Here is a 24,960-nt window from a genome sequence, read left to right on the forward strand (position 1 = left end):
AGTTTTAATGGAAGTGGAGGAATACATTTTTTATAATAAAAAAAAAAGGAAAAACATATAGGATCTAAAGTTACTTATTTGAAATGGGTACTTATTATATATTTGTGTAGTGAATCGTGTTATTGCTGAATTGCAGGTACTGTGTAATTTAATTTTAAGGATCACGTCAAAGTGTACGCGGTTTTGCTTTGAGCACAGCTTTATGCTATGCTATTAAATGTTTTTTAACACATTTTATAAATAAACAAACACATCTGCGTTAACATTTAAATTTGAAGAAGAAGCCAAATTTACGATGCAGGTCTAGGTTTTAGTGCACTAAATGATCTACCATTTTTCTCCATTTATAATAAAACTACTTTTTTTAATAATAGAAATGGGTCTTTTCTCATATAATTCTTATATTCTGTTTTCGTATCAAGCATTCTTGCAAAAACGATACAAACTCGATTTTTTTCGTAAGGACATACATGTTGGAGTTTAAATTTAGACCATGATATGGACATTACAACATCTGTAACTAAAAGAAAATCGAATGAACATACGTCATTAAAAGCCACATTAATATGAGAAATGCAGCAGCTCAAGCAATACCAGAAATGAAAAATGAATTTTGAGTCTAAACTAAATTAAGTTACTTTATAAAAAAATAATGATGCGACTTGTTTTTAATACACCTTGCCAATGTCAATAATTTATGTAACAATGTAAACGTTTATTTTATTTAAGCTGCTAATTTTAATTAATATATTTTCCTTGAAAAAGTATTTCTGAGTTTTTTATATTGATGGCTATTTATTTAAAAAAAAAATTATTTTCTGATATTGATAGTTATTAATAACTATTCCACAATTTCTAAAAAAACATCTTTGAATAAATGTTTTTCTGATGTTTTAAAAATTAGTAAATAATTCAATAAATTTTAAGGTTCAGTACAATATTGGTTTAAAATGCTTGCAGTGTATAGTATTCAGTTACTTTAAAAAGTTAAATAAATAAATATAGTGTACAAATGTGTTCAGTGGAATGATTACTACAATTTTTTTAAAGGCCACTTAGTATGATTAAAACTATATAAATCTATTTAAAGTCTTAGATTTAGAGTTATAGGTGAGACTCAGGTAGACATGATTTTAAGAGTATAATATGTATTTATACCATTGCGTGTTTTAAATGTTAACATTTAAAAATTTAGTAAATTTAGTTTATGCTGTACTGTGAGATTGTAAAACAAGTAAATTTACATTTTAAAATTTGTTAATGCTATATTACCTTCGGCGAAAAAACAAACAAAGTGAGGACCTAAAATATCGTCAATGATCAACTGTTTATTATGTCTTACTTGAAATTAAATAGATTGCAATCGAACAGAAAAATGCAATTAAAATAACACAAATTGGTGATAAGTAAATACAGATATGAAGAAATCTTATATAAGAAATCGTAATACACTTGGTCAATGTTAATAATTTATTTAATAGTGTTACAGTGTTTTATTTGATGTGCTCTCTAAAATACCTTTCTTTTTGAGTTTGTTAAAGTTTTCACACAATAATAGATTGATATGTAATATTGATGGTTAATTATTTTAAAAGATTATGTGGTATTAATGGTTACTAATAACTGTTCCACATCTTTAACAAAATGTTATTCTGGTTTTAAAAAAAAATTAGTCAATAATTCTATACATTTTATTGTTTATTACAATAATGATTAAAATGCTTCTGTGTATAGTACTCATTTTTCAAATTAAATAAAGAAAAATGGTGTAAGCCTACTTATTGTGTTCAGTTTATTGATTACTAAAATTGTTTTAAAAAGGGCTACATCAGCATGATTTAAATTATTTAAATCGATTCAAAGTCTTAGGATTAGAATCATCGAATAGATTGTCAGCTAGACATTGTTATAAAAAAGGTAACATGCATTTATACAATGCATGTGGTATTTAATAAAATGTTAACATTTAAAAATTTAGTAAATTTAGTTTATGCTGCTCTGTGGAATTGTAAAACGAGTAGGCCCACATTTTAAAACTTGTTATTGTTATATTTGCGTCGGCGAAAGAAAGCAGAAGGAAAACCTAAAATGTTGAAAATAGTCAACCGTTTATTGTGTCTTGAATAAAATAAAATAATAGACCTAGATTGAAATAGAAGCATAAAAAACATGCATTAAAAAACACCAGCAATTTGTTTAATAAATAAATACAGTTATATGACTAAATCAGAATTAAAAATCATTCTAAACTGAAATGGAAACTGTTAATAATTGGATATTCCCGAAATTATGTTGTTTCTGAGAAACCATTTCTAACACTGCCAATACTGCCATTTTACAAAGATTGCTGATTTTGTTTGTAACGGTTCTTCAAAAGTCGAAATCTAGGCAGAGGCAGGTAGGCCTATTGATATTTAAAGACGTTTTGTATTGTGAAAATATTCAATTTTAATTCTTTAGTAACAATATATAATGTTTCGATTTGTAGTTTCGCTGTTGTAAATAAGTTACTTTTAAACATTGTGGAATGTAGCTTAGACCCCTACTCAACTTTGGTGAAGTGTCTGTTACAAGGAACACAATTGCTTGTTAGAAATATGGCCTGCCGAATGCTACTCCCACATACGACTTGGAGTAATTAAAATTGTTAATTAGATTTAGTAATTTACTATAGGTGCTCATTAATTTTTAGCAAGGTTTACGTACAATCAAATATCGTCGAGTATCAACATTCTTCACAGTAGCACAGGGCCTACTTTCCTACTCCGTAAAGCATTTCAGAAAACCCCGTCACCCTCCGTACAAAAATTAATATTAATGTATATATATTTAGTTCTTATATGTATTCCTTTTTTCCATAAAACAATATAAAAATGTCTATGAAATTACACCTTTTAAACAAATGCAGTTAATAATCTACATATTTAGCTCTCATACGCCCCCCCCCCCTTTTTTTCATAAAAAAATTATATGCCTCCGCTCCCATTAAAAGTCTGATTCCCTCGTTAGCAAACAGTGTTATACATAATCTTTTTTTTTTGTGTGTTTCTCTGTTAGAGTGAGAATAAGAATTAGGGTTAAAGTTTGGATCAATTAGCATTAGAATTACCCGGGTAGCGATTTTAGCAATTGTTATAACGTACCATTTGATAAAAAATGTATTAAACTAAAAATAAACATCAGCTTTATACACGTTTTGAAGAAAAAAGTATAATGCAACTGGTGCATTACTTGAAGCTTACGTGTTACAATTTGAATTTGTTTTGTCTTATTGTAATTGATGAAGTACACATTTTTAAAGTTTAAGACAGACACATGCATTTTCAGCAAGTATGAAAACATTAACAAAATGTTATAATACGCTGTACAAACTATTCCATTATTTACATGTGTATAGCTTTTAAAATAAAAATCATTTAAGCTTATAACAAAATTAATAATAAATTTTATAGGTCTGTTGGCTTTCTTAAGATGGTAAAATCAACCCTTGCTTGTGGTCTACAAGAATGTTTGAGTAAAGAATGGATGGGAGATAACTTCAGGGACTTTAGAGTTGTGGTTGATGACTCAGAGTATTTCTGTCACAAATTTATTCTAAGTGCCTGCTCCACTTTCTTTAAAACTTTGTTGGGATCGGATTTTAAAGAAAATAAAGACGAACGTGTTGAGTTAAAGAACATGAGTAAAGAGACTTTTGATGTTATAATCAATTCCATCTATAACGGTATTGATGGGCTAACACTGGATAATGTCATTGATGTATGGCAAGCGGTACACCTGTTAGAAATTCCGTTTCTAATTCGCGAATGTGAGAAATTAGTGGTTAAAAATATGTCACGGAATAATTTTGTTGAGTTTTGTGAAATGGCGAAGCTTTTGAATTCAGAAAGTGTATTTTCAGCGTCGATCAATTTCATGAAAGAAAACTTTGATTTGTTTCGTGAGACTGAGACTTTTCTTGAACTTTCATTTCCAGTTTTGTTTTCATTGGTTGATGATGATAATCTCAATGTTGAATCAGAAGATTTAGTTCTAGAGTCCATTCTCAAGTGGGTTGATTATGGAAAAATTAAAACGTTTCAAGCTGAGACAAATAGTGTAGATATAGATACAGAAGATACAGTTAAAATAACATCAGAGGCAGATTGTCATGAAAAATCTTTAAGCAATCTCGCTGCGGAAGAAAGCATTTCTGACATGAATGATGAAACGCACGCACTTGATGATATTTCAGACAGAGACCAAAGTCTTCCTGAACAGTTGTCAAATTTAACAGTACAAGATGAAAAAGAAACATCATGTTCTGAAGTAGAAGCTGAAAGTGTACAGCCATATGTTAAATTCAACACAGAGAGAGAAATGTTAGATAGAAAGAAATGTCTTGTCGAACTATTATCTACAGCAAGAACATTTTTAGCAAGTCGAAGTTATCTCGAGAAAATTCATGGCAATCCGTTAATACGCGAATGTCTAGAAGCTCTCGAAATAGTGCATGAAGCTTTGTTATACCAATGGAGATCTGTTTCTTTTCCCAGTAACTTTGTCATCCCGCACAGAAATTCTAGCGGCAAACGAAATGTCATGGCGTTTGTTCAGAACAAAAATGTACATTTATTTGAATTGAATAGCGAGCGAGTGGTGGAGATGGGGCTTGCTTTGTGTGTTGGTAACTGCTTAGCATCAGCTGAATCAACACTTTGTTTCTATTATATGAAAGAAACCCAAAACTGTGAAGTTGATACGGATCGTGAGTTAAAATACAGGCATGCCTGTAAAACAAAAAATATTGCCATTATTGATTCAAGCAAAAAAGTAAATATAATTTCTAAGGCTTGTGGTCATTCGGGTTTGCATCTTATTTCATGCAATGGGATTTTTGTTAACATTAATAATACGAAACTTAAAAGAGAGCCTGAAAATAACTTTTTAAATATTGTGGAGTGTGGGAGCCTAGAAGGTTCAAGTTCTGTTTGTGTTTTTCAAGATTATATTATTGGATTTTATTATAAAAAGAAATATGAGAGTGGTCGGTACTCCACATGCTCTGAAGGCAATTGTTTCAACATTTATACAAAAACGACTCAAACACTTTTTGTAGACGGACCGTCGGAAAATATTATCAGTATTCAAAAAGGCAGGCATGTTTTTATTCTACAAAAAAATGGCGCTTTAAGATCAGTCGGCATGGCAGAAAATGCTATGATTGAAATAACATTTTTTATTCAACTTTGGGAAAACTTTGATTGGATTTTAAAAGGTGCCGTGTACTACAAAAACGAATTGATTTTATTTTGTTCAGAAAAACACAAAGATGTGGACACAGGTTTGTTAAAATCTGTACCGGGAGTGTTTGAGAGGATAAGAGTTGTTGAGCTAGAAAGTGAGTCTAACGTAGTTCCGTTAGTTGTGCCAGAATCTTGGATGTCCAACAGCAGCAGTGATAAGTAAAAAATGATTTAAAATTTGGTCCTAACGAAAATATACCTCAACAGGCTAGTGGTGGTATAGGAACAATTAGAAAGGTATGTTATTCTGTTAAAATTAATTGCAGGATGGATCACACGTACCTACATAATGGTATGTTATAAAAGGTAAAACGTATGAAGAAATTGCTTACAGTAGGTTGTTTTTTTCAAACACATACGCTGTAGGGCCTATTTAAGATGCTAAACGTTCCATATATTTTTTAGTTGAAGTTTTAATGTTTGAAAATTCTTTTTCTTGAAACATGCTTTTTTAAACAATTTTTGTACAATATTTGTTAAATCTTAGGTATCTTCAGCAATAATCTGCATTGGATACTTATTTAGCTTTATTGAAGTTTCAGAATTAGTATTCCTTGTTTATTTTATAATACATATTTTTATAATTTTTTATTCTATTACATTTTAATGGCAACTAACTAAATCAATGCCGTCTGCAATGGTACTAGCTAATAATATAATATCGTAGGCCTATTTGATTGTATTATTGATTTTTTTGATTTTTTAAAACGTGTGCTAGATTTTTCTGGTGTGTGGACTCTTGGCACATGTGTATAGTATGTTGCTGTAAACAGAAATGAACAGAATTATAAGAAAGTAACTCTTTAATAATCACTTATTAATTAAAATACACGTTGCCTTTTTAGTTAACTAAATTTTAATTTGAGCTTTTCATATATACATACACACACACACACACACACATATATATATATATATATATATATATATATATATATATATATATATATATATATATATATATATATATATATATATATATACTTTGTTTCTTGGGGGGGGGGGGGTGAAACAACGAAGTGTCGCACCGGGTGACACCCGACCTAGCGACGCCACTGATGCTATGCGACTGCTTTAAGATCACATGACTGAATGATTTTACATTACTAAATAAGAAAAGCAATTAGGTAAACTTTATTAGATCTGTGTTATATATACGACAAAAAAGGTACTTTAGGCTTGCTGAAATAAAAACGTTAATGTTTAGTAGGACTATACGCCTATTTAATTATTGGAGACCTAATGTAACTATAAAACTATTAAACTACTGCAAAAATATTGTATTGTTCTTTCTTAGTCATACTATGTTGTTTTGTTGTGTTATTAATAAATTTGTATGGAGTTGGTTAAGTTCGTTGTTATTGTAGCTAAACCGAGGTTCGCTAGCTAGGGCTAGGGACAGCCAACCATCTAGGAGAGAAAACTCCAAAATCAAACAACTTCGGCTTTGGAGTTTGTTCTTGGATTAACAAAGGCTCAGAGTTTCTTTCAGGCATCTCTTCGAAGGGGCTGAGCGCCGCCCCCCCCCACCCCCGAAGAAATTCTACCGCCCTCCCCCCCCCCCACCCCCGAAGAAAGTCTACCGCCCTCCCCCCCCCCCCCCGAACGAAATGAAATTTTTATAGAAAATATATACTTTTACCAGTGTCCTACCCCTCCGAAAAATGTATCCCTCCTCCCCCCCCCACCGATGATTCCCCCCTCCTCCCCCCCCCCGCCGGAGAGAAAAGCGTCTGAAAGAAACACTGCAAAGTCTATGGAAGCAAATCACATAAGAAAAGAAGGATGCAACGGGGTCGACGGCATATATGGCGCATAAAGGTTAACAGTCAATACTAAATTGTATTGAAGAAAATACAATCGAACATACACTTTTAAACGAAGAAGAAGAATCGAAGTTAATGTAGTAATAGAAAAACTGATTTTTATCAAAAGTACAAACAGAATGATTTTATTAGGATTTTTCAACAATAACATTCAAACTATTGGTAGACTATACAGAGGCGTAGCGACTCTTCCCGGCGCCCGGGGACAAACTTTCGATTTGCACCCCCTCAAACGTTCGATTTGCACCTCTCAAACTTTTGATTTGCACCCCCCCCCCCCTCAAACTTTCGATTTGCACACCCCCTCAAACTTTTGATTAGCACCCTCCCCCCCTCAAACTTTCGATTAGCACTCCCCCATTAAACTTTTGATTTACAACCCCCCTCAAACTTTCGATTTGCACCCCCCCCCCTCAAACTTTCGATTACTTTTTCCAACCCATTTTGGCGTCCCCTAAGGTCGGCGCCTGGGGAGATATGTCCCCCCTGCCCCCCCCCCCCATCGCTACGCCTCTGAGACTATACAGTATACAGGACATAAAAGATAAATAAAAATTGGTGGGCTAATAATAACCGCTGAAGCAGTCGTCACAAAGAGAATCTGGCCACTTGTTATGTGTAGGAACTACTAGACATTATTTTGGGAAGATTTACAAGGGAAGCCACTCTCAATTTCTAAGAAATATGAACGAGTTTGAAACAGTCTGAAACAACTCAGTTGAACTCCGTGCCGTTAAGTCATTACTTTTAAATTCAAAACCAAATTAAAACACAAATTCACTGTTTCTAAAATCTATAGATTATAGATTCTGATCTAGACATCTAGATCTTCTAGTTTAGTAGGCCTACAACATTCATTATAAAAAATAAATAAAGTTGACTGTAGTAAGTACTGTAAGTAGGTAGTTAAAGTACGGTAATCTATAGTTTTAGCGTAATCAATTCGGCTGCAGTAGTAATGTGCGGGAGAGGTAGCTGATGAATATATTTGTTTAAATAAGTTTATTTAAGTCAAATTTTACAAAATATCACAGATAATTGATTTAAAATAACAAACAGTGACCAAAACAATTTAAATAACATGAAACTAACTTTAAACTAGGTGTTTGAGATAAATATTAGTAGAAAAAAAACAGCGGCCATCTTTCCAAATAAAATTTAGAGTAGTTTCCCTGGATAAAAATGTCTATTCGTATGTATATTGTGTTGACTTTGTTGTTTAATATACATACCTGTCTTGTTTAATATAAGTAAGACAGAGGGCCGACTTCTTATCTTTAATTTCATTTTCAAGTGAAATGAAGGCTATGTATGTATGTACATCCAAGATCTCAAAAAATTTTTGGGAGGTCCAACATTTACTAAACCCTTTTGTACTGATTAGGGGTCGTCCATAAATGACATCACAATCGTAGGGGGGAGGGGGGGGTCGGTAATTTTGTGACGATGTGTGATGAGGGGGAGGGGGGGGGGGGTTCAGATGGTGCGACGTCACACTTTTGCTTTATAGATAAGAAATGTTAGAAAACGAATTTTAGACATTATTTAGCTTTTTAGAAAACAGTTTTAATAAATTATAATAGGAATTGATTAAAATACTATATTTTGACATATTTCAGACAAGATTTTGGAAAAATATCGATGTTTTAAAAAAAAAATCAACTGCAATTTTGAGGGGGGGGGGGGTTGTAGGCTGATGTGTGACGTCATTTTAGGGGGGGGGGGTCTGACTTTTTGTGACGACGTGTGAGGGAGGGGAGGAGGGGAGGTAAAAATCGTCAAAAAAAGCGTGACGTCATTTATGGATGACCCCTTAACTTGTCAATTATTAGGTCGTCCATATTCCTCATAAATGACGTTGGACTCAAAATATGGGACGGTGTAAAATATTTTTTAAAAAATGATGAAGAATATATTCGTTTTCGTTAGAAATTGTGATTAAGGGTTCGGGTATAGTAGAACTGCGATATGATATTAAATCATCATCTTGCTTTTAGTAACTATTGGGTGAGAGGGAAATTGTCGGGAAAAGTATGACGTCATTTATGGGCGATCCATTTAATTAAGCCTAGTTGTTTATTTTGTCTGTAGACATTAGTCTTAGGCCTACACTTTTTCTGAATTAAGATTATTGTGTTTTTTAAATAGGTTCAAATTTTAATTAGTTACATTTGAATACCACATGGTTTGTTGTTTTTTTTCTTTGCCTTCTGCTGTCATCAGTTTTTGATTTCTTCAGTAGTCAATGTTTACCCCTCCCCACCATCCATTATTACAAAAAAAAAAAAAAACACCCACTATATGTGTCATAGCGTAGATATATAGAATTAGACTAGACGAGTAGAGGTTACTAAGGACGGTACGAACTTGACGGTAGATGATTTGGTGCGAGAGTATTGTGCGCGCGTTCAATAAAATATGTGTGGCGTGAGTGTGACGTGAGCATGGTGCGACAATGTACCGATGTCGTAAGACGCAGCAGTGAAGTTAGTTGGGGGTTAGATATAGTAGAAGGCGGACGTATTATTTGATATTGTGAAAATGATCTATACGTGTGTGTTAATTAAGTTCATGTTATTTAATAAACTAAGTTGTTGACATTGTTAATTAGTGTCTGCGGAACATAAGAGTGATTCCCGTCCTCCTCACGAGTATAATAGTTGCCGTATGAATAGTAGTAGATCAGAATATATTGAGATTATATATAAACCGCCCATCACAATATAGTGATATCTCCCTCTAGAAAAAAATTAGATCAACGTATAGTTCGTAGGAAAATTAGAATCTATCACTCATTCGTCTGTTTAAAAAAAAGAAATACGTCATTTTTCTCAACCACGCCGTTTCATCCCCCACTAAGCACAACGTCACAAAGTTCGCGGCGCGCGTGACGTCATTTGTCATTAGGCTAATGTTTAAGAAAGATACCGCGTAATTAAAAAAAAAAAAAACAGGCACTAAATCACTATGGCGATAAGACTTTAACGACGTTTAGCCTGACGAATAGATCTAAATGACTTTAGTTCGGTGAATTATATTGGTGTTTAATTTATTACAGTGGCATGATGTTCTCCCTCTACTATACAAATTCACGTGCTTTTAATTTCTGCAACATGCTGCCCTGAGACGTTCGGCTCTAAAATGCCCGTGACACAGCGGCTTCGGTAAATGCATTTAGGCTCCCGGTCCCACCTGTAAACGTCTGTCCTTTAAGCTCCACGCAAAACGTGTGATTAATATGTGGACATAAGCGGCGCTAGTGGTGGTGTCAACAGGGGCCAAGCTCAGGTCTTAAAGGTGCTCCGCACTTCATAAAAGACAAAATTGATGTTCAGATATCGTCGGACTCTGGCGTTTTGCCGACGGCCGTACTCCTAATGCACAGTCTTAGAGGCTGTCCACTGCTAACAATATTTTATGTTAAATTCAAGCCTATACTGAGCTGTGGCTTTACATTAGCTCAGTGGCGTAGCGAGGTCGGGTGTCACCCGGTGCGGCACTTAATGGTGTCACCCCCCCCCCCCCCCAGAGGCGACAAACTTTCAATTTTCGATTTGTCCCATTTTACCTGCTAGTCAATAATTGTCTTGGACTCTTGTCGAATATTGCTGCCAGGAGCTACTTGGTTTTAGCCTTGTTGTCAGAAGTTATTTCATTTGGAGTCAATATAGTGCAGTCTATTTTCGTCGGTAGGCATTTAATGGCAGGCCCTTTTTGGCGGGAATGATGTGCTGAGGTTGTTTAACACCGCTTAGTACAACAGGCATGCAATAGTTATGAACAAATGTATGTGTGATAGATTGACGAGGAGCCACATTGGTGTTAACAGCCTTTTATTTACAGACAGCCATGATGCCAAGAGAGAGGAAGTGGCGAGAGACAACTATTTATAGATAACAACATGTAAGGGACATCACTCAAGATAACAATATAAATATAATACTAATACAGAAGAGTGAGTTCCCTTGACCTCACAATTATCTCAATCTATTACATCCCTTTACCCTTAGAACACAATAACACATCTCTCAATAGAACAATTGATAGTATCCTAAAATCACCAATTATATTGTAACATGAACACTATGGTAGATTACATCCTTACAAACAATGCACAATATGCTACAACATAATCAAGATACAAAACAATGATGTCAAAGTCCTTTTGACCTTTAAAATCATAGGTCTAACTTATTTGGGACTTTGATTGTCCTGTTTGACCTTCTCAGTGGTTTTTGATTTGGTGACTCAAGATTCTGACCATCTGGATTCTCTATCTCAGGAGGTCTAGGATTTAAATCATTAACTCCAGAATTTACATTTTCTGACTCCAGACAACTTGGTTCACTCATATCAACAGAAATTGGTTGTGGAACAAACTGAGTTGGTGTGAACTGATCAGACTTGGTGGGATTGACAGATTCACACTTATTATCTGCACAAGTTATTTTTAACTTTATAAGGCACAGGTCCTGTACATTGAACAATTTGACCTGGTATCCATTTTTCCTTTCTCCCATAATTTCTTAGATACACATTCTCATTAACACCAAATTCTCTTTCAATGGGTGTTCTGTCATGATTTACTTTTTGAATTGGCATCTGAAAGTATTATGCTATTATTCAGATCCTTAACTGGCATAGATTTCTTTGATTGATCAATTTCCTCAGGTAATCTGATAGTGCTTTTTCGTAACCAAAAATACTGTTTAAAAGTAATATCCTGGACCATATCACTTTGCAACTGTGATCCAGTATTTGAAATGGGTGTATTAAATGGCAAAAATCTTTTTCTTCTTTTGATGTTACCCTTTTAGTTTCTGTAAGTGCTAATGATGTTAGCAAAGTTGTTTGATGATCACATTCCTTCTTACTAATGTATTCTCTTTAAAACATTTGAAATTGCCATATCACCATAATCATTTATTAAGTTACAAATACTTTGTTTAGGTAGCTCTGACTGATAATGGACTGCATCTTCTCCATCTTTTATATTATCTTCACAAAGGTTTTTATTTCTTATTTAATATGGCCTTAAGTCATCATTCACAGACTCTTCAGGCCAACCATTCATACAGTGCTCATATACTTTTATTAAGCACTCATCTTTTTGTGTTTCTCTTTTAATATCATTTACATTTATATTGGAGTTATCCATGATAGTGAAGAGAACAAATACATCTTCTGGTACATAGCTCAGGCTCTGGTTTTTTAAAGGTAATCTACTAAGACTATCTGCACTATTCTCAGATCCAGGTTTGTATTTCAATTCATAATTGTATGCATTTAGTGTGATAGCCCATCTTTGAATTCTTGGAGAGGCATGCTCAGGTAGGGTTTTGTTTTCTCCAAATAAACCTAGCAATGGTTTATGATCTGTACAGATGGTGAACTTCCTACCAAACAGAAACTTATGAAATTTCTTAACACCAAAAATGATGCCTAAGCCTTCCCTATCTAACTGAGAATAATTTTTCTCAGCCTGGTTCAAAGATCTACTGGCAAAAGCAATGGGTCTGTCACCCTTCTCATCCATGTGGGACAAGACTGCTCCTACACCATCTGGTGAAGCATCACATGTTAATATAAGTCTTTTCCCTGGGTCATAGTGAGTTAGTAAGGTGTCAGAAGACAAAGCCTCTTTTGCTGTATTAAAAGCAGTATCTTGTTGTTTACCCCAGTGCCAAGTTGCATTTTTCTGTAGCAGCTTGTACAGTGGTGATAGTTTACCAGACAGATTCCCTATGAACTTTGCATAGTAATTTATTAAGCCCAAAAAAGCTCTTAGTTGTTGGGTATTTTCAGGTTTGGGTGCTTCTTTAATGGCTTTTGTTTTCTCAGGTTGAGGTCTGATACCTTGCTTGCTTAATATATAACCAAGAAAACTAATTTCTGTCAGCATGAATTGACATTTATCTTTGTTTATCTTTAAACCTTTTTCACCAACAATTTTCAATACTTTATCAAGTGTTTTAAGATGTTCAGTGTCATTCTTACCAGTTATGTACACATTGTCAAAGTACACACAAACATTTGGAATATCCTTAAAAATACTGTCCATGACAGCTTGGAAAATTCCAGGGCTGGATGATATGCCAAAACATAGTCTTTCATATTGGTAGAGTCCTTTATGTGTGTTTATTGTCGTATAGACTTTTGAATCTGGATGCAGTTCTAGTTGAGTGAAAGCATGACTAAAGTCTAATTCAGTGAATTTGTCTCCTCCTGCCAAATTCAAAGAGATTTCCTCAATGTTAGGTATAGGGTACATATTTAGCTCTATTTGCTTATTCAGTGTAGTTTTTAATCTCCACAAATTCTTATAGAACCATCCTTCTTTAACACTGGCACAATGGGCGTTGCCCAATCGGAATAGTCTACCTTCTTTATGATGCCATTAGATTCCAATCTACTTAGCTCATTTTCAATTTTATTCCTCATTGCATAAGGTGGAACTCTAGCTTTGCAGTATCTTGGATTTGTGTCTTTAATGCTTAACTTCACTGTTCTATCATTTAGTAATCCAGAGTTACCAAAAACACATTTATTTTCAGATATAACTCTATCTAGTGAAGTAAGACTAGATTCTTTTACATTCTTCAATGAACAAATACTCTCCCAATTTAACTTAAGATCACTTAACCAGTTCCTACCTAGTAATGGCGGTCCATTTCCTTCAACCACAAGAAGAGGAAGTTTAACACTTTGACCATTATAACTTACATGAACCATACACTCTCCTATTACCGGAACATTGTCACCAGTGTATGTTGTTAGACACTTGTGACACGGCTGTAGAGACACTGATCCTCCTGTGACAGCGTCAAAATCTTTCTTTGTTATGACTGTTAGAGATGCTCCAGTGTCAAGTTGGAAGCTGATGCTCTTACCGTTAATATTAACTTGTACATTGATGGGAGCATGACTTATTGATTTCACAGAGAACAGGTTGAAATCCGGCTGCGAATCAGTTTGAGCATTTTTACAGGTAGAGTGGTTCATTGGTTGGGTTAGGTAGTTTTGGTGAGAGTTAACATAGTGCTGCCTTTGGTTGCGGTACTGTCTTGACTGGCTAGATTTAGCAACAGACGAAGACTTTGCAAAGCAGGCCTTAGCAATGTGACCTTGCTTACTGCACTTATAACAAGTTGCAGACTTGAACTTGCACCGATGAGATGCATGGGGACCCTTGCATCGATGACATTTTTGATAATTATTACTAGATTTAGATCTAGGATTTGAACGAGCAGGCTGTTTAGCATAAGTTGGAATGCTCTGATGGGGTTGATATTTATTGACTAACCTGCTGTTTACTGCATGGATCTCTGAAGGTGCTAGAGATTTTGCCGCATCTGATGACTGCTGGAATGACATTGCAAGTTGTATTGCTTTTTCCAATTTTAGATCTGACTCGAGCAGCAACTTTCTTTGAATATCAGGGCTGTTTACACCTGTCACAAACTTTTCACATAGTCTGTCAGACAGCGTATCGCCGAATTCACAAAATCTACTTAAATGACGTAAAGCAGCAACATATTCTGATATTGACTCGTTTGGTTGACGAGTCCTACTGTCAAATCTAGCTCTGCATAGAAACTTTGATGGGGTAGGCGCATGGTGGTCTGTTAGCAATTTGCTCAGCTCGTTAAAGCTCTTGGTAGTTAGACTAGCTGGTGCGCATAAGTCTTTTAGTAGCCTAAATTGTTGAGGCCCTATGACTGTTAACAAAACAGCTCTCTTTTTGGCTTCTATCGTCACGTCGTTAGCTTCAAGGTAAAAGCTTAACCTATCTAGGTAATCTTGAATGATTTCATCATTCGCATCAAATTCTTTTATTTGGCCATACAGCGCCATTATTCTAGAAATAATTAGCTAATAAGCTCTAGCAAACCTCTTTTTTGCGTAAGTAGGTGCTCTTTCTAGTAGATGTTTATCCTTCGTCGCCAAAATGTGATAGATTGACGAGGAGCCACATTGGTGTTAACAGCCTTTATTTACAGACAGCCATGATGCAAAGAGAGAGGAAGCAAGTGGCGAGAGACAACTATTTATAGATAACAACATGTAAGGGACATCACTCAAGATAACAATATAAATATAATACTAATACAGAAGAGTGAGTTCCCTTGACCTCACAATTATCTCAATCTATTACAGTATGCATGAAAACGAACGCTTTATGTTCCTCATTTTCATTGAGCACAGCTTTATAGAAGATTCCAAAATAGACGTCACGCATTCCCCCCCCCCCCAACCACCCTGCGTAAGTTGACGTCACATTAGCATAGCATATGTGACATCGTTTATGGACAACCCCATATAACTCATTTTGGGTATTTGGTATCAACATTATGACAATAAAGGTTATTCAAAATGTATATAGGACTTGACATCTACCATAAATGACATCACGCACGGGTGGAGTAACTGGTTTTGAGACGACGTTTTACGTGGGAAGCGGGAGGGGTAAGAAACGTGAAACGTTATGTATTTCGCCTAATACAAAAATGCTAAAAATATTTTTCATTAGAATTATGGCTTGACTTTTTAATAGACAGGGCAAAAAGGTAATTTTCGACATTACGACTATTTCGTGACGGCGAAAATGGGGGGTGGGGGGGGGGGGGGTTAAGGTAAAGAGAGGTAAAAAATGGGACGTCATTTATGATTAAATCACTAATTAAAGGAAAAAAGCATGAAAATATTAAATGAAAATAGGAAACAAACAATAACACAAACAATAAGAATGAACTCAAACTAATATTTAAATAAACATTAGATATGTAGTGGTAGCTCTATAAAAATAGGGACTATCTTAATGTATAAAAATTGCATCTCATAATAATAATTCTAGAACTGATGTTTATTGTCAGTCAATTAAATTGTTTAAAGGGCAGAATTTAAAAAAAAAAACGCATGCTTTGTATTTAAACACAAGACTAACCTATTTAATAGCAAACATCAATACATTTCCATACAAATAGAAATTAAAGGGAAATGACTCAAAATAATATTTTCTTAAGATGGCCGCTGTTTTTAATAGCAAATTTAGTATCTGTAACATCGTTGTTAAACTTTAATTTCCTGACATTTTTATTGATTTAAACCTTAAATGTGGTTTAATATTCAATTATCTTTAGTATTTTAGTAAAATATGCAAAAATATATCCATATTTAAGCCATATTTATTAGTTACCTTATCCCTACATTACTAGTGACGGCCGAATTGATTACGCTAAAGCGATAGATTACCTCTAAAGTAGTTAGTAAAGTAGGCCTACTTGTATTTTGTAAGAAAGTAAAAAAAATCTAGATCTAGATCTAGTAGGCTAGGCCTAAGTTAAATTTTGCTGTTTTGAGAAATAGGGAAGTTTACTCACTAGGCTTAGGCCTATTTATTATAATTTAATATTTAATTTAGTTTATTAGGCCCTACCCTACTACTACTACTTTGACTTTGTATTAGCAGTGTTTCTGGCTAGCAGTAGAGCACTCTACAACACGACCCCCCGCCGTCCTTGTGTGTATATAGTAGAACATAATAAAATTATTATCCACTGAGGACTGTATCAAAGTTACTTTTAGCTGGTTTTCTGACCCAAGCCCTACCTATTATACAACAGTAGTAAAAACTCCAATCATTGTCTATATTCTTGCTTAGAAACTAGGAACTAATAGTATCATTCAATTCTTAGTATTATTAAATTCTTAGCCTAACGTGTAACTATTAGCTAAAGCAGGAAGTACACATTTACTAAAACTACCAACCATAATGTCAATTAAATTGATATTAAAATCTTTTTGAATTTTAATTAAAAGCACTAGGCCTATAGTCTATAGGCCTATTATTAATTAAATAACCAGTATTCTTGTGTATTGGGTCATTGAACTCCCCACTTAATATTTACTCGTAAAAAACATTGTAATCAGGCAAAAAATTAATAACCTGTTCAGTTTTTCATTTTAGATAGAAAATAAAACTTAAAATTAAAACATGATCTATTCAACATAATTGTTTTAAAAATATTAACATAAAATTAATATTAATCCTTAGTCAAAAAAATAAAATGAAGCCAGTTATAGTAACTTATAGTTATATTGTTAAAGTAAAATTTCAATTCTGAAATAAAGGTAGGCATTAACCACAATGTTCATGGTTTCTGATCATAGTGAAAAGTATTTGCAGCTATCCCTATAGTTAAAAGCATTCTTTGTAAATGTAATGTCTCACAAGTAAGATGTCTTGAGTAAGTGAACTAAAAACTATTGCAGTGTAAAACTTCAAATCCATGCAACAGCAATGTTTGTAATTAAGGGGAAATAACTGATATTACTAACTTTATAATTAAAGTTCCATGTTAAGTTAGCCAGATATTAAGACTTGTTTGTATTTTAAATTTACTCATATTAATATACTATCATAATTAACATCTACCTGACACATTTTATGATCAATTATACCTAAATACATACGTTAAACAAACAACCACATTAGAGAATATTGCTGTTTAGGTTAAAATAATTTGTGAAAATTTACAGGTTGTTTTAACATTGTATTGTTAACAAGATGGTCAAATCAATCCTTGCTTGTGGACTACAAGAATGTTTGAGTAAAGAATGGATGGGAGATAACTTCAGTGACTTTAGAGTTGTGGTTGATGGCTCACAGTATTTCTGTCACAAGTTTATTCTAAGTGCCTGCTCAACTTTCTTTAAGACTTTGTTGAGTTCGGATTTCAGAGAAAAGAAAGAAGAATGTGTTGAGTTAAAGAACATGAGTAAAGAGACTTTTGATGTTATAATCAATGCAATTTACAAAGGTGTTGATGATCTGACAAAAGACAACATCATTAGTGTGTGGCAAGCTACTCATATGTTGCATATACCATTTCTTATAGAAGAATGTGAAAGATTTGTAGTGGAAAATATGTCCCAAGATAATTTTGTTACATTTTATGAAATTGCAACGCTTTTGAACTCAAAAAGTGTGATTTCTTTAGCAACAGACTTCATAAAAAAACATTATGAGCAATTTATTGAAACCGATACCTTTCTTGAATTAAAGCACTCTGTATTACTTTATTTGATTGATGATGATTGTCTTAATGTGTTGTCTGAAGATGTTGTTTTAGATTCCATCATTAATTGGGTCTCGTATATAAATTACAAGAGCTACCAAACAAAAGACTCAGGTAAAGATAATTTAGTGACATCATCATCTGATTTTGCAAGCAAGGAGAATACTGAGTGTGATTTATCTATATACAATCAGCTGGATAAAACTGCTAACTCCAAATTAGACTCAAACAAGGAAATGATGGACAGAAAGCAGTATCTTGTTGGATTGTTGACAATGGCCAGACCATTTTTAGCCAGTCGAAGCTACCTCGAAAACCTTTTAATAAATCCATTGATAAGGGAGAATGAGAAAGCTCTTAAGATTGTGTACGAAGCTTTGTTGTACCAATGGACATCTGTTTCTTATTCCCGTAACTTAGTGATCCCACATAGAAAATGCAGCGGTAAACGAAATGTCATGGCATATATTCACAAAAACAAACTGAACTTGCTTGATGTAGAAAGTTTAAGAACATTTGAGCTTGATTTGGGTTTAGTGTTAGGTACTTGTTGGGATAATGCTTCAAAAGATGGTCACAGAAGCAAGGTGCTAGCATCAATTGAGTCCTCACTTTGTTTTGTGTATTCAAACACTGGTAAAGTCAATTGTGAATTCAGTAAAAGAAATCATCTTTGCTGTTATAAAAATGTTGCAATTATTGATGAAAATAAGAAGGTATCCACACTTAAGACATTTTGTGGAGAGTCTCCACTTGAAATAGTATCAGTAAATAGAGATTTTATTGCTGTTGGTGATTGTACATTTAAAACAGTAATGGAAGATGGTGCTTTTAGCTGTGTTGACTTTAAGTTCTCATTACCTGTAAGTTCAGTATGTGTTTTTCAAGATTACATTTTGATATTTTATAACAAAAATGGTACTTCAAAAGTACAATGTTGCAATATGTCTACAAAGTCTTCTCAGGAAATCGACTTTGACAGCCAAGTAAACACAATTATAACAATTCAAAAAGGAAGGCAAGTGTATATTCTTTTACAAAGTGGTACTTTGAAAGAGGTAGAAATTGCTAAAAACAGTACAATTAGTTTTAAGCTTGTTACTCAACTTTGGACCAGTTTAAATCAGATCTTACTTGGAGCAGTATGTTACAAAGATGAGTTATTGCTGTTTTGTTCTAAATACTCATTTTTGCGCCTTAGTTTGTTAAAATCTGTACCTGGGATTTTTGAGTCCATAAGAGTTATTGAAGTAGACAGCGACTCAAACATAGTTCCATTAGTGGTCTCAGAATCTTGGTGCTCAAAACTAATATAATCCCAAGTTTGATGCTAGTTTTTTGTTATTGTTTTTTAAGGTTATTATTGTTAATTTGAAACTGTTTTAACTAGAGGATACAATCTCTTGATATGCATACCCTGAGTTGTCATTAAACAAAGTTTGTAAGTTTAGGCAAACTTTGTTAACTAGTAACTTTAAACAAGCGCTCAAATAAGAAGAAAGTTAAAGAATGTTGCTTATGTTCCCAGAGATATTTGTCTTGTTAAAGTTAAATATTTGTACCATGAAGAGATGCAAATCAGCATTACGGGTTATTGTGTCAGTAATTATATTATAATGTGCATCCTTTTTATGTTTTTGCTTATTGATGTCACTGAATTATTATTGAATATATAGGTTTTTAAATAAGATTTACATTATGGTAGTCTAGTCTTGTTAGAAAACAAATATTGCTTACTTTTTTTAACATAAACTTGTAATGTAGGCTACATGTGGTTTACAGTTAAAATACCAAAAAATGCAATTACTGATTTTACTTAGCTCTACTGCTTGCCAAAAATGAAACTAATAGACAGATGTACTAATACTTTTTGAACTGTTCCATTTCATCAATAAAATGTTAAATATTTGTTATTATTTGGAAAAAAGATTGTGATCAACACTGATTGTTAAAACATTTTTTATTGTTGATTTTTTTGTTTTGTTTGTTAAATAGACCTTTGTTATTTATCATTTTAAAAGAAATAAAATATTGAACTCTAAAAACTGGTTATTAAATTAGTTTAAAACAAAATGGAAAATCCAAAAAAAGTACCTCATTAAACTTACTATTATATGACATGAGTGTTACTTTTAAAATTTCTTGAGGAAATAGCCCTATGTAATTAAAATTTACTCTCTACTTTTGTCTCATATGTTAAAAGAAATAATGAATAATAGTTTCTCTGCTTATTTATCCAACCTTTATAAATTAAGTAGTTTAGGAAAAGTAAAAATAGAGAAAATCAAAGGTAATCTACCAAGGTCTACTTTAGCCTGCATCACTTTTTTAAATATAAAGAGATAAAGGAATGTGTTGAAATTGTGTACAAATAACAATGGATGTAGCCCAACCTAATATACCTCCAACCATTAATTTTTTGAGCATCAATATAAAACTACAGTGAGTCAAGTGAATAGCTTTTTACTCTCAAGGGCCTAATACATCTTATTGCTTACCTTCAATACACTGTGTATAAGCAAATAGTTCAATAGTTGATAAATTTAAAAATACAATTAAAAAACTAATTGAAAATAAAAGAAATGCTATCAGAGCAATTTACAGCAAGTTGTAGAGAACTGTCCTTGACAGCAAATGTTTGTTGTACTGATGAATTAAACTTTGTACTGGAGGTTGTGCGATACTGAAAGCCCAGCCTGTTCATTAGTTTCATCATTAACTTTCTTAGTGTAGAAAAATATTCCATATTGGCTGAATTACAAGTGATCTGTAAACATACTGCTGGGGATGACATGGAGCAGAGAAGATGGAAATGTATAGGGCAATGACTTCATAAACTATAGTTGATAATTTATGACTATGTACAGTCAATTAAATAGAACTCCTTCCACTAAAGAAAACAGAAAAAACTATTATTAAAAACTCAATGGGTGAACTTGAAGCTGACACCACAAAATATGTAGAATAACATCAGGAAAATGTTATTCAAAATGCATCTTTGTTATAGCTGCTTTTGTTGTGAACAAGAGTAGGATTGCACTCTATAGGTTTTCTATAAACACAATATTCATGAAAATGAAGGGAATTACATAATAAAATACTTAAAAAAAACTTTTTAAAAAACCACGTTTTTCTTGTGGACTAAAAAGTAGAAAATAACTATTTACATACATTTGATGACAAAAAACGTGGGTACGTTCACCATCAAATTTCCCGACCCATCTGCCCGACCCACGTTTTTTGTCATCAAATGTATGTAAATAGTTATTTTCTACTTTTTAGTCCACAAGAAAAACGTGGTTTTTTAAAAAGTTTTTTTTAAGTATTTTTTTTTCTCCTTTTTAGTCCGTTGCTACACATGAAAAACGTGTTTTTTTTAAGTTTTTTATATAGTTTATTTTCTACTTTATCTAATCACTTGATTACGTATGACTTGACTAAGTGTTTTTAAATACACGGACTAAAAAAATCTTGAGCGACCGATACGCTTTAAACAGAGAAAGGGTGTAATTTACGTTGCTGGCGTGGAGATCTACTTACGAATCACGTGATCAAATCTCCCATAAACAAACAAATAAACGCGAAGCTGAGTTAAGAAAAAACGTGTTTATGTGTATTTTAGCATGCCCAGCGTACCAACCGTGTCACCCTTAACAATGTATTACCGTGTCCGTTCTCCTTTTTAGTCCGTTGCTACACATAAAAAACGTGGTTTTTTAAAAAGTTTTTTTTAAGTATTTTATTTTCTCCTTTTTAGTCCGTTGCTACACATGAAAAACGTGGTTTTTAAAAAAGTGTTTATAAATACACGGACTAAAAATCTTGAGCGACCAGGATTCGAACCTGTGTTGTCGCGGCCACAACGCGAAGTACTAACCACTATACGATCACGGCCAGCGCGCTCACATCGATTGGGGCCGAAGTAACTGTGTCAATAGGCCTCAAGTCTTGTCGGTATCTTTAGAAATCATGTCCTCAATTTTATGGTCCTTGGGGCGTAATTAAATTAAGCTAATTACGGTCACTAATTGCTAGTTTTTATGATTGCATCTGAAATTGTTAGGCGAAAGTAGCATGCATGCCAAATTTCAGGTCTCTAGAGCAATCAGAAGTGGGCTAATTTTCGATGTCAATTTTAACAACAAACATCCAAACAAACAAACAAACGCGAAGCTGAGTTAAGAAAAACGTTTTAAAATTAGCTGTTTTGAGTATAGCATTTGGCACCATCAAGTTCATACGTCTTAAAGGCAAGTGTTTTGTTTGATTTGGAACAGTTTGTTTACCCTATTTTAAGATGAATAAAATGTTTATGTCATCTTTGTCCTGAGAATGCTCTAAGATGTCTTAGGTAGAAAATAAAATACTTAAAAAAAACTTTTTAAAAAACCATGTTTTTCTTGTGGACTAAAAAGTAGAAAATAACTATTTACATACATTTGATGACAAAAAACGTGGGTACGTTCACCATCAAATTTCCCGACCCATCTGCCCGACCCACGTTTTTTGTCATCAAATGTATGTAAATAGTTATTTTCTACTTTTTAGTCCACAAGAAAAACGTGGTTTTTTAAAAAGTTTTTTTTAAGTATTTTATTTTCTCCTTTTTAGTCCGTTGCTACACATGAAAAACGTGGTTTTTAAAAAAAGTTTTTTATATAGTTTATTTTCTACTTTATCCAATGACTTGATTAAGTATGACTTGACTAAGTGTTTATAAATACACGGACTAAAAATCTTGAGCGACCAGGATTCGAACCTGGGTTGTCGCGGCCACAACGCGAAGTACTAACCACTATACGATCACGGCCAGCGCGCTCACATCGATTGGGGCCGAAGTAACTGTGTCAATAGGCGTTCAGTCTTGTCGGTATCTTTAGAAATCATGTCCTCAATTTTATGGTCCTTGGGGCGTAATTAAATTAAGCTAATTACGGTCACTAATTGCTAGTTTTTATGATTGCATCTGAAATTGTTAGGCGAAAGTAGCATGCATGCCAAATTTCAGGTCTCTAGAGCAATCAGAAGTGGGCTAATTTTCGATGTCAATTTTAACAACAAACATCCAAACAACCAAACAAACAAACGCGAAGCTGAGTTAAGAAAAACGTTTTAACAGCTCTCTCATGTCTTCATCTGTGTTAGATATACCACATACACATAGCAGTTTACCACTAATAATCACTGAATCTTTAACATACTGGCAGTAACTTATTTCTTTTCAAAGAGTGATTTTTGTATTTATAAAAAAAAATATTTAATTCTTTGTTAGTAATTTTTAATTTTTTTATAAAAATGTATTCCTTTTTCTAACAAGTATTTCTTTCTTCTATATAGATATAATCTCAACAAGATGGTGAAGTCAACCCTTGCTTGTGGACTACAAGAATGTTTGAGTAAAGAATGGATGGGAGATAACTTCAGGGACTTTAGAGTTGTGGTTGATGGCTCAGAGTATTTCTGTCACAAATTTATTTTAAGTGCTTGCTCCACTTTCTTTAAGACTTTGCTGGGATCGGATTTTAAAGAAAATAAAGACGAACGTGTTGAGTTAAAGAACATGAGCAAAGAGATTTTTGATGTTATAATCAATGCAATTTACAAAGGTGTTGATGGTCTGACACTAGACAATATCATTAGTGTGTGGCAAGCTACTCACATGTTGCATATACCATTTCTTATAGAAGAATGTGAAAGATTTGTTGTGGAAAATATGTCATTAGATAATTACATTGTATATTATCCAATGGCAAAACTTTTAAATTCAGAGAATGTCATTACGTTTACAATTGGATTTATGAAAGAAAATTTTGAACCTTTTTGTGTGACTGAGACATTTCTAGAATTTTCTTTTCCAATGTTGTTTTCCTTTGTGGATGATGATCGCCTTAAAGTAAAATCTGAAGATTTAGTTTTAGAATCGATCATCAGCTGGGTTTCTTATGTACAATGTAAACCACATCAAGTGGAATACAGTGACACTGAAACAAACAACACACAAGCAACAGCTATAGAAAAAACTGATGAAATACAGAACTATAAGAGCCAGGAGAAGTTGATTAATTGAGAAGATAACAAGGAGATAGACAGGAAAAAGTGTCTTGTTGAACTGTTATCTACAGCCAGAACATTTTTAGCAACTCGATGTTATCTCGAGAAACTACTGATTCACCCTTTGATAAAGTCATGCGATGAATCACTTGCAATTGTACACGAAGCTTTGTTGTACCATTGGAGATCCGTTTCTTTTCCCAGTAACTTTGTCATCCCTTATAGAAACTGTAGTGGTAAACGAAATGTCATGGCATATATTTGCAATGGAGAAATCTATTTATTTGGCCTAAACAGCAGTGAACGCACTTGTAAACTTGAATTGCTTATTAATAATTTTAAAAGTCAAAGTATCTGTGCCTTAGCTTCAATTGAATCAACTCTTTGTGTTATATATTCAAATACAAATTTATCTCAGTGTGATTTTGGTAGACTGACATATGCTCCTCACAATTGTGAAGGAAAAAATATTGCAACAGTTGATCCATCAAAAATTGCAACAGTTATTGCTAAATTATGTGGAAATAGCCGTTTTCAATTAACTTCACTAAATGGTACATTTGTTATTATAACGAATGATTCAGTTCACTCACACAATTCATATGATACTTGTTTAAACTGGATTCAATTGTGGAGAAGTCCGTATGGCACTCCAGTTGCTTATCAAGATAATACCTTAATATTTAGCGATGGAAATCGTGACCTGTCAGAAGTATATTG

The 24,960-nt window shown here is 33.4% G+C and overlaps 2 protein-coding genes across 4 annotated transcripts; both read left to right on the forward strand.

The window, feature by feature from the left end:
* Window positions 1–2,316: 2,316 nt before the first annotated feature.
* LOC131940466 (uncharacterized) lies at window positions 2,317–20,174 on the forward strand. Of its 3 annotated transcripts, none has more exons than XR_009386545.1 (2): window positions 2,317–2,398; window positions 3,453–3,799. XR_009386545.1 is itself a non-coding variant. In XM_059299126.1 (2 exons), exon 2 carries the CDS (start codon window positions 17,679–17,681, stop codon window positions 19,503–19,505), a length of 1,827 nt encoding a protein of 608 aa, XP_059155109.1. In that variant the 5' UTR covers window positions 2,317–2,398; window positions 17,651–17,678; the 3' UTR covers window positions 19,506–20,174. The 3 variants fall into 3 exon arrangements, 2 of the variants coding, with proteins under 2 accessions (XP_059155109.1, XP_059155108.1); XM_059299126.1 differs by lacking the exon at window positions 3,453–3,799 and adding an exon at window positions 17,651–20,174; XM_059299125.1 differs by lacking the exons at window positions 2,317–2,398; window positions 3,453–3,799 and adding exons at window positions 7,755–7,986; window positions 17,651–20,174.
* Window positions 20,175–23,542: 3,368 nt separating this feature from the next.
* Window positions 23,543–24,256, forward strand: LOC131940463 (kelch repeat and BTB domain-containing protein 3-like). Its single transcript, XM_059299120.1, has one exon. The coding sequence runs from the start codon at window positions 23,543–23,545 to the stop codon at window positions 24,254–24,256; it is 714 nt and encodes a 237-aa protein (XP_059155103.1).
* The last annotated feature ends 704 nt before the right edge of the window (window positions 24,257–24,960 follow it).

This window comes from Physella acuta, unplaced genomic scaffold (assembly GCF_028476545.2).
Source record: "Physella acuta isolate Inbredline_101_S28 unplaced genomic scaffold, ASM2847654v3 ptg000318l, whole genome shotgun sequence".
Taxonomy (NCBI): Eukaryota; Metazoa; Mollusca; class Gastropoda; family Physidae; genus Physella; species Physella acuta.

What these genes read in the sequence shown, in the direction of transcription:
- LOC131940466 (XM_059299126.1), top strand. Translation starts at nt 17,679, where the DNA reads ATGGTCAAATCAATCCTTGCTTGTGGACTACAAGAATGTTTGAGTAAA.
- LOC131940463 (XM_059299120.1), top strand. Translation starts at nt 23,543, where the DNA reads ATGGTGAAGTCAACCCTTGCTTGTGGACTACAAGAATGTTTGAGTAAA.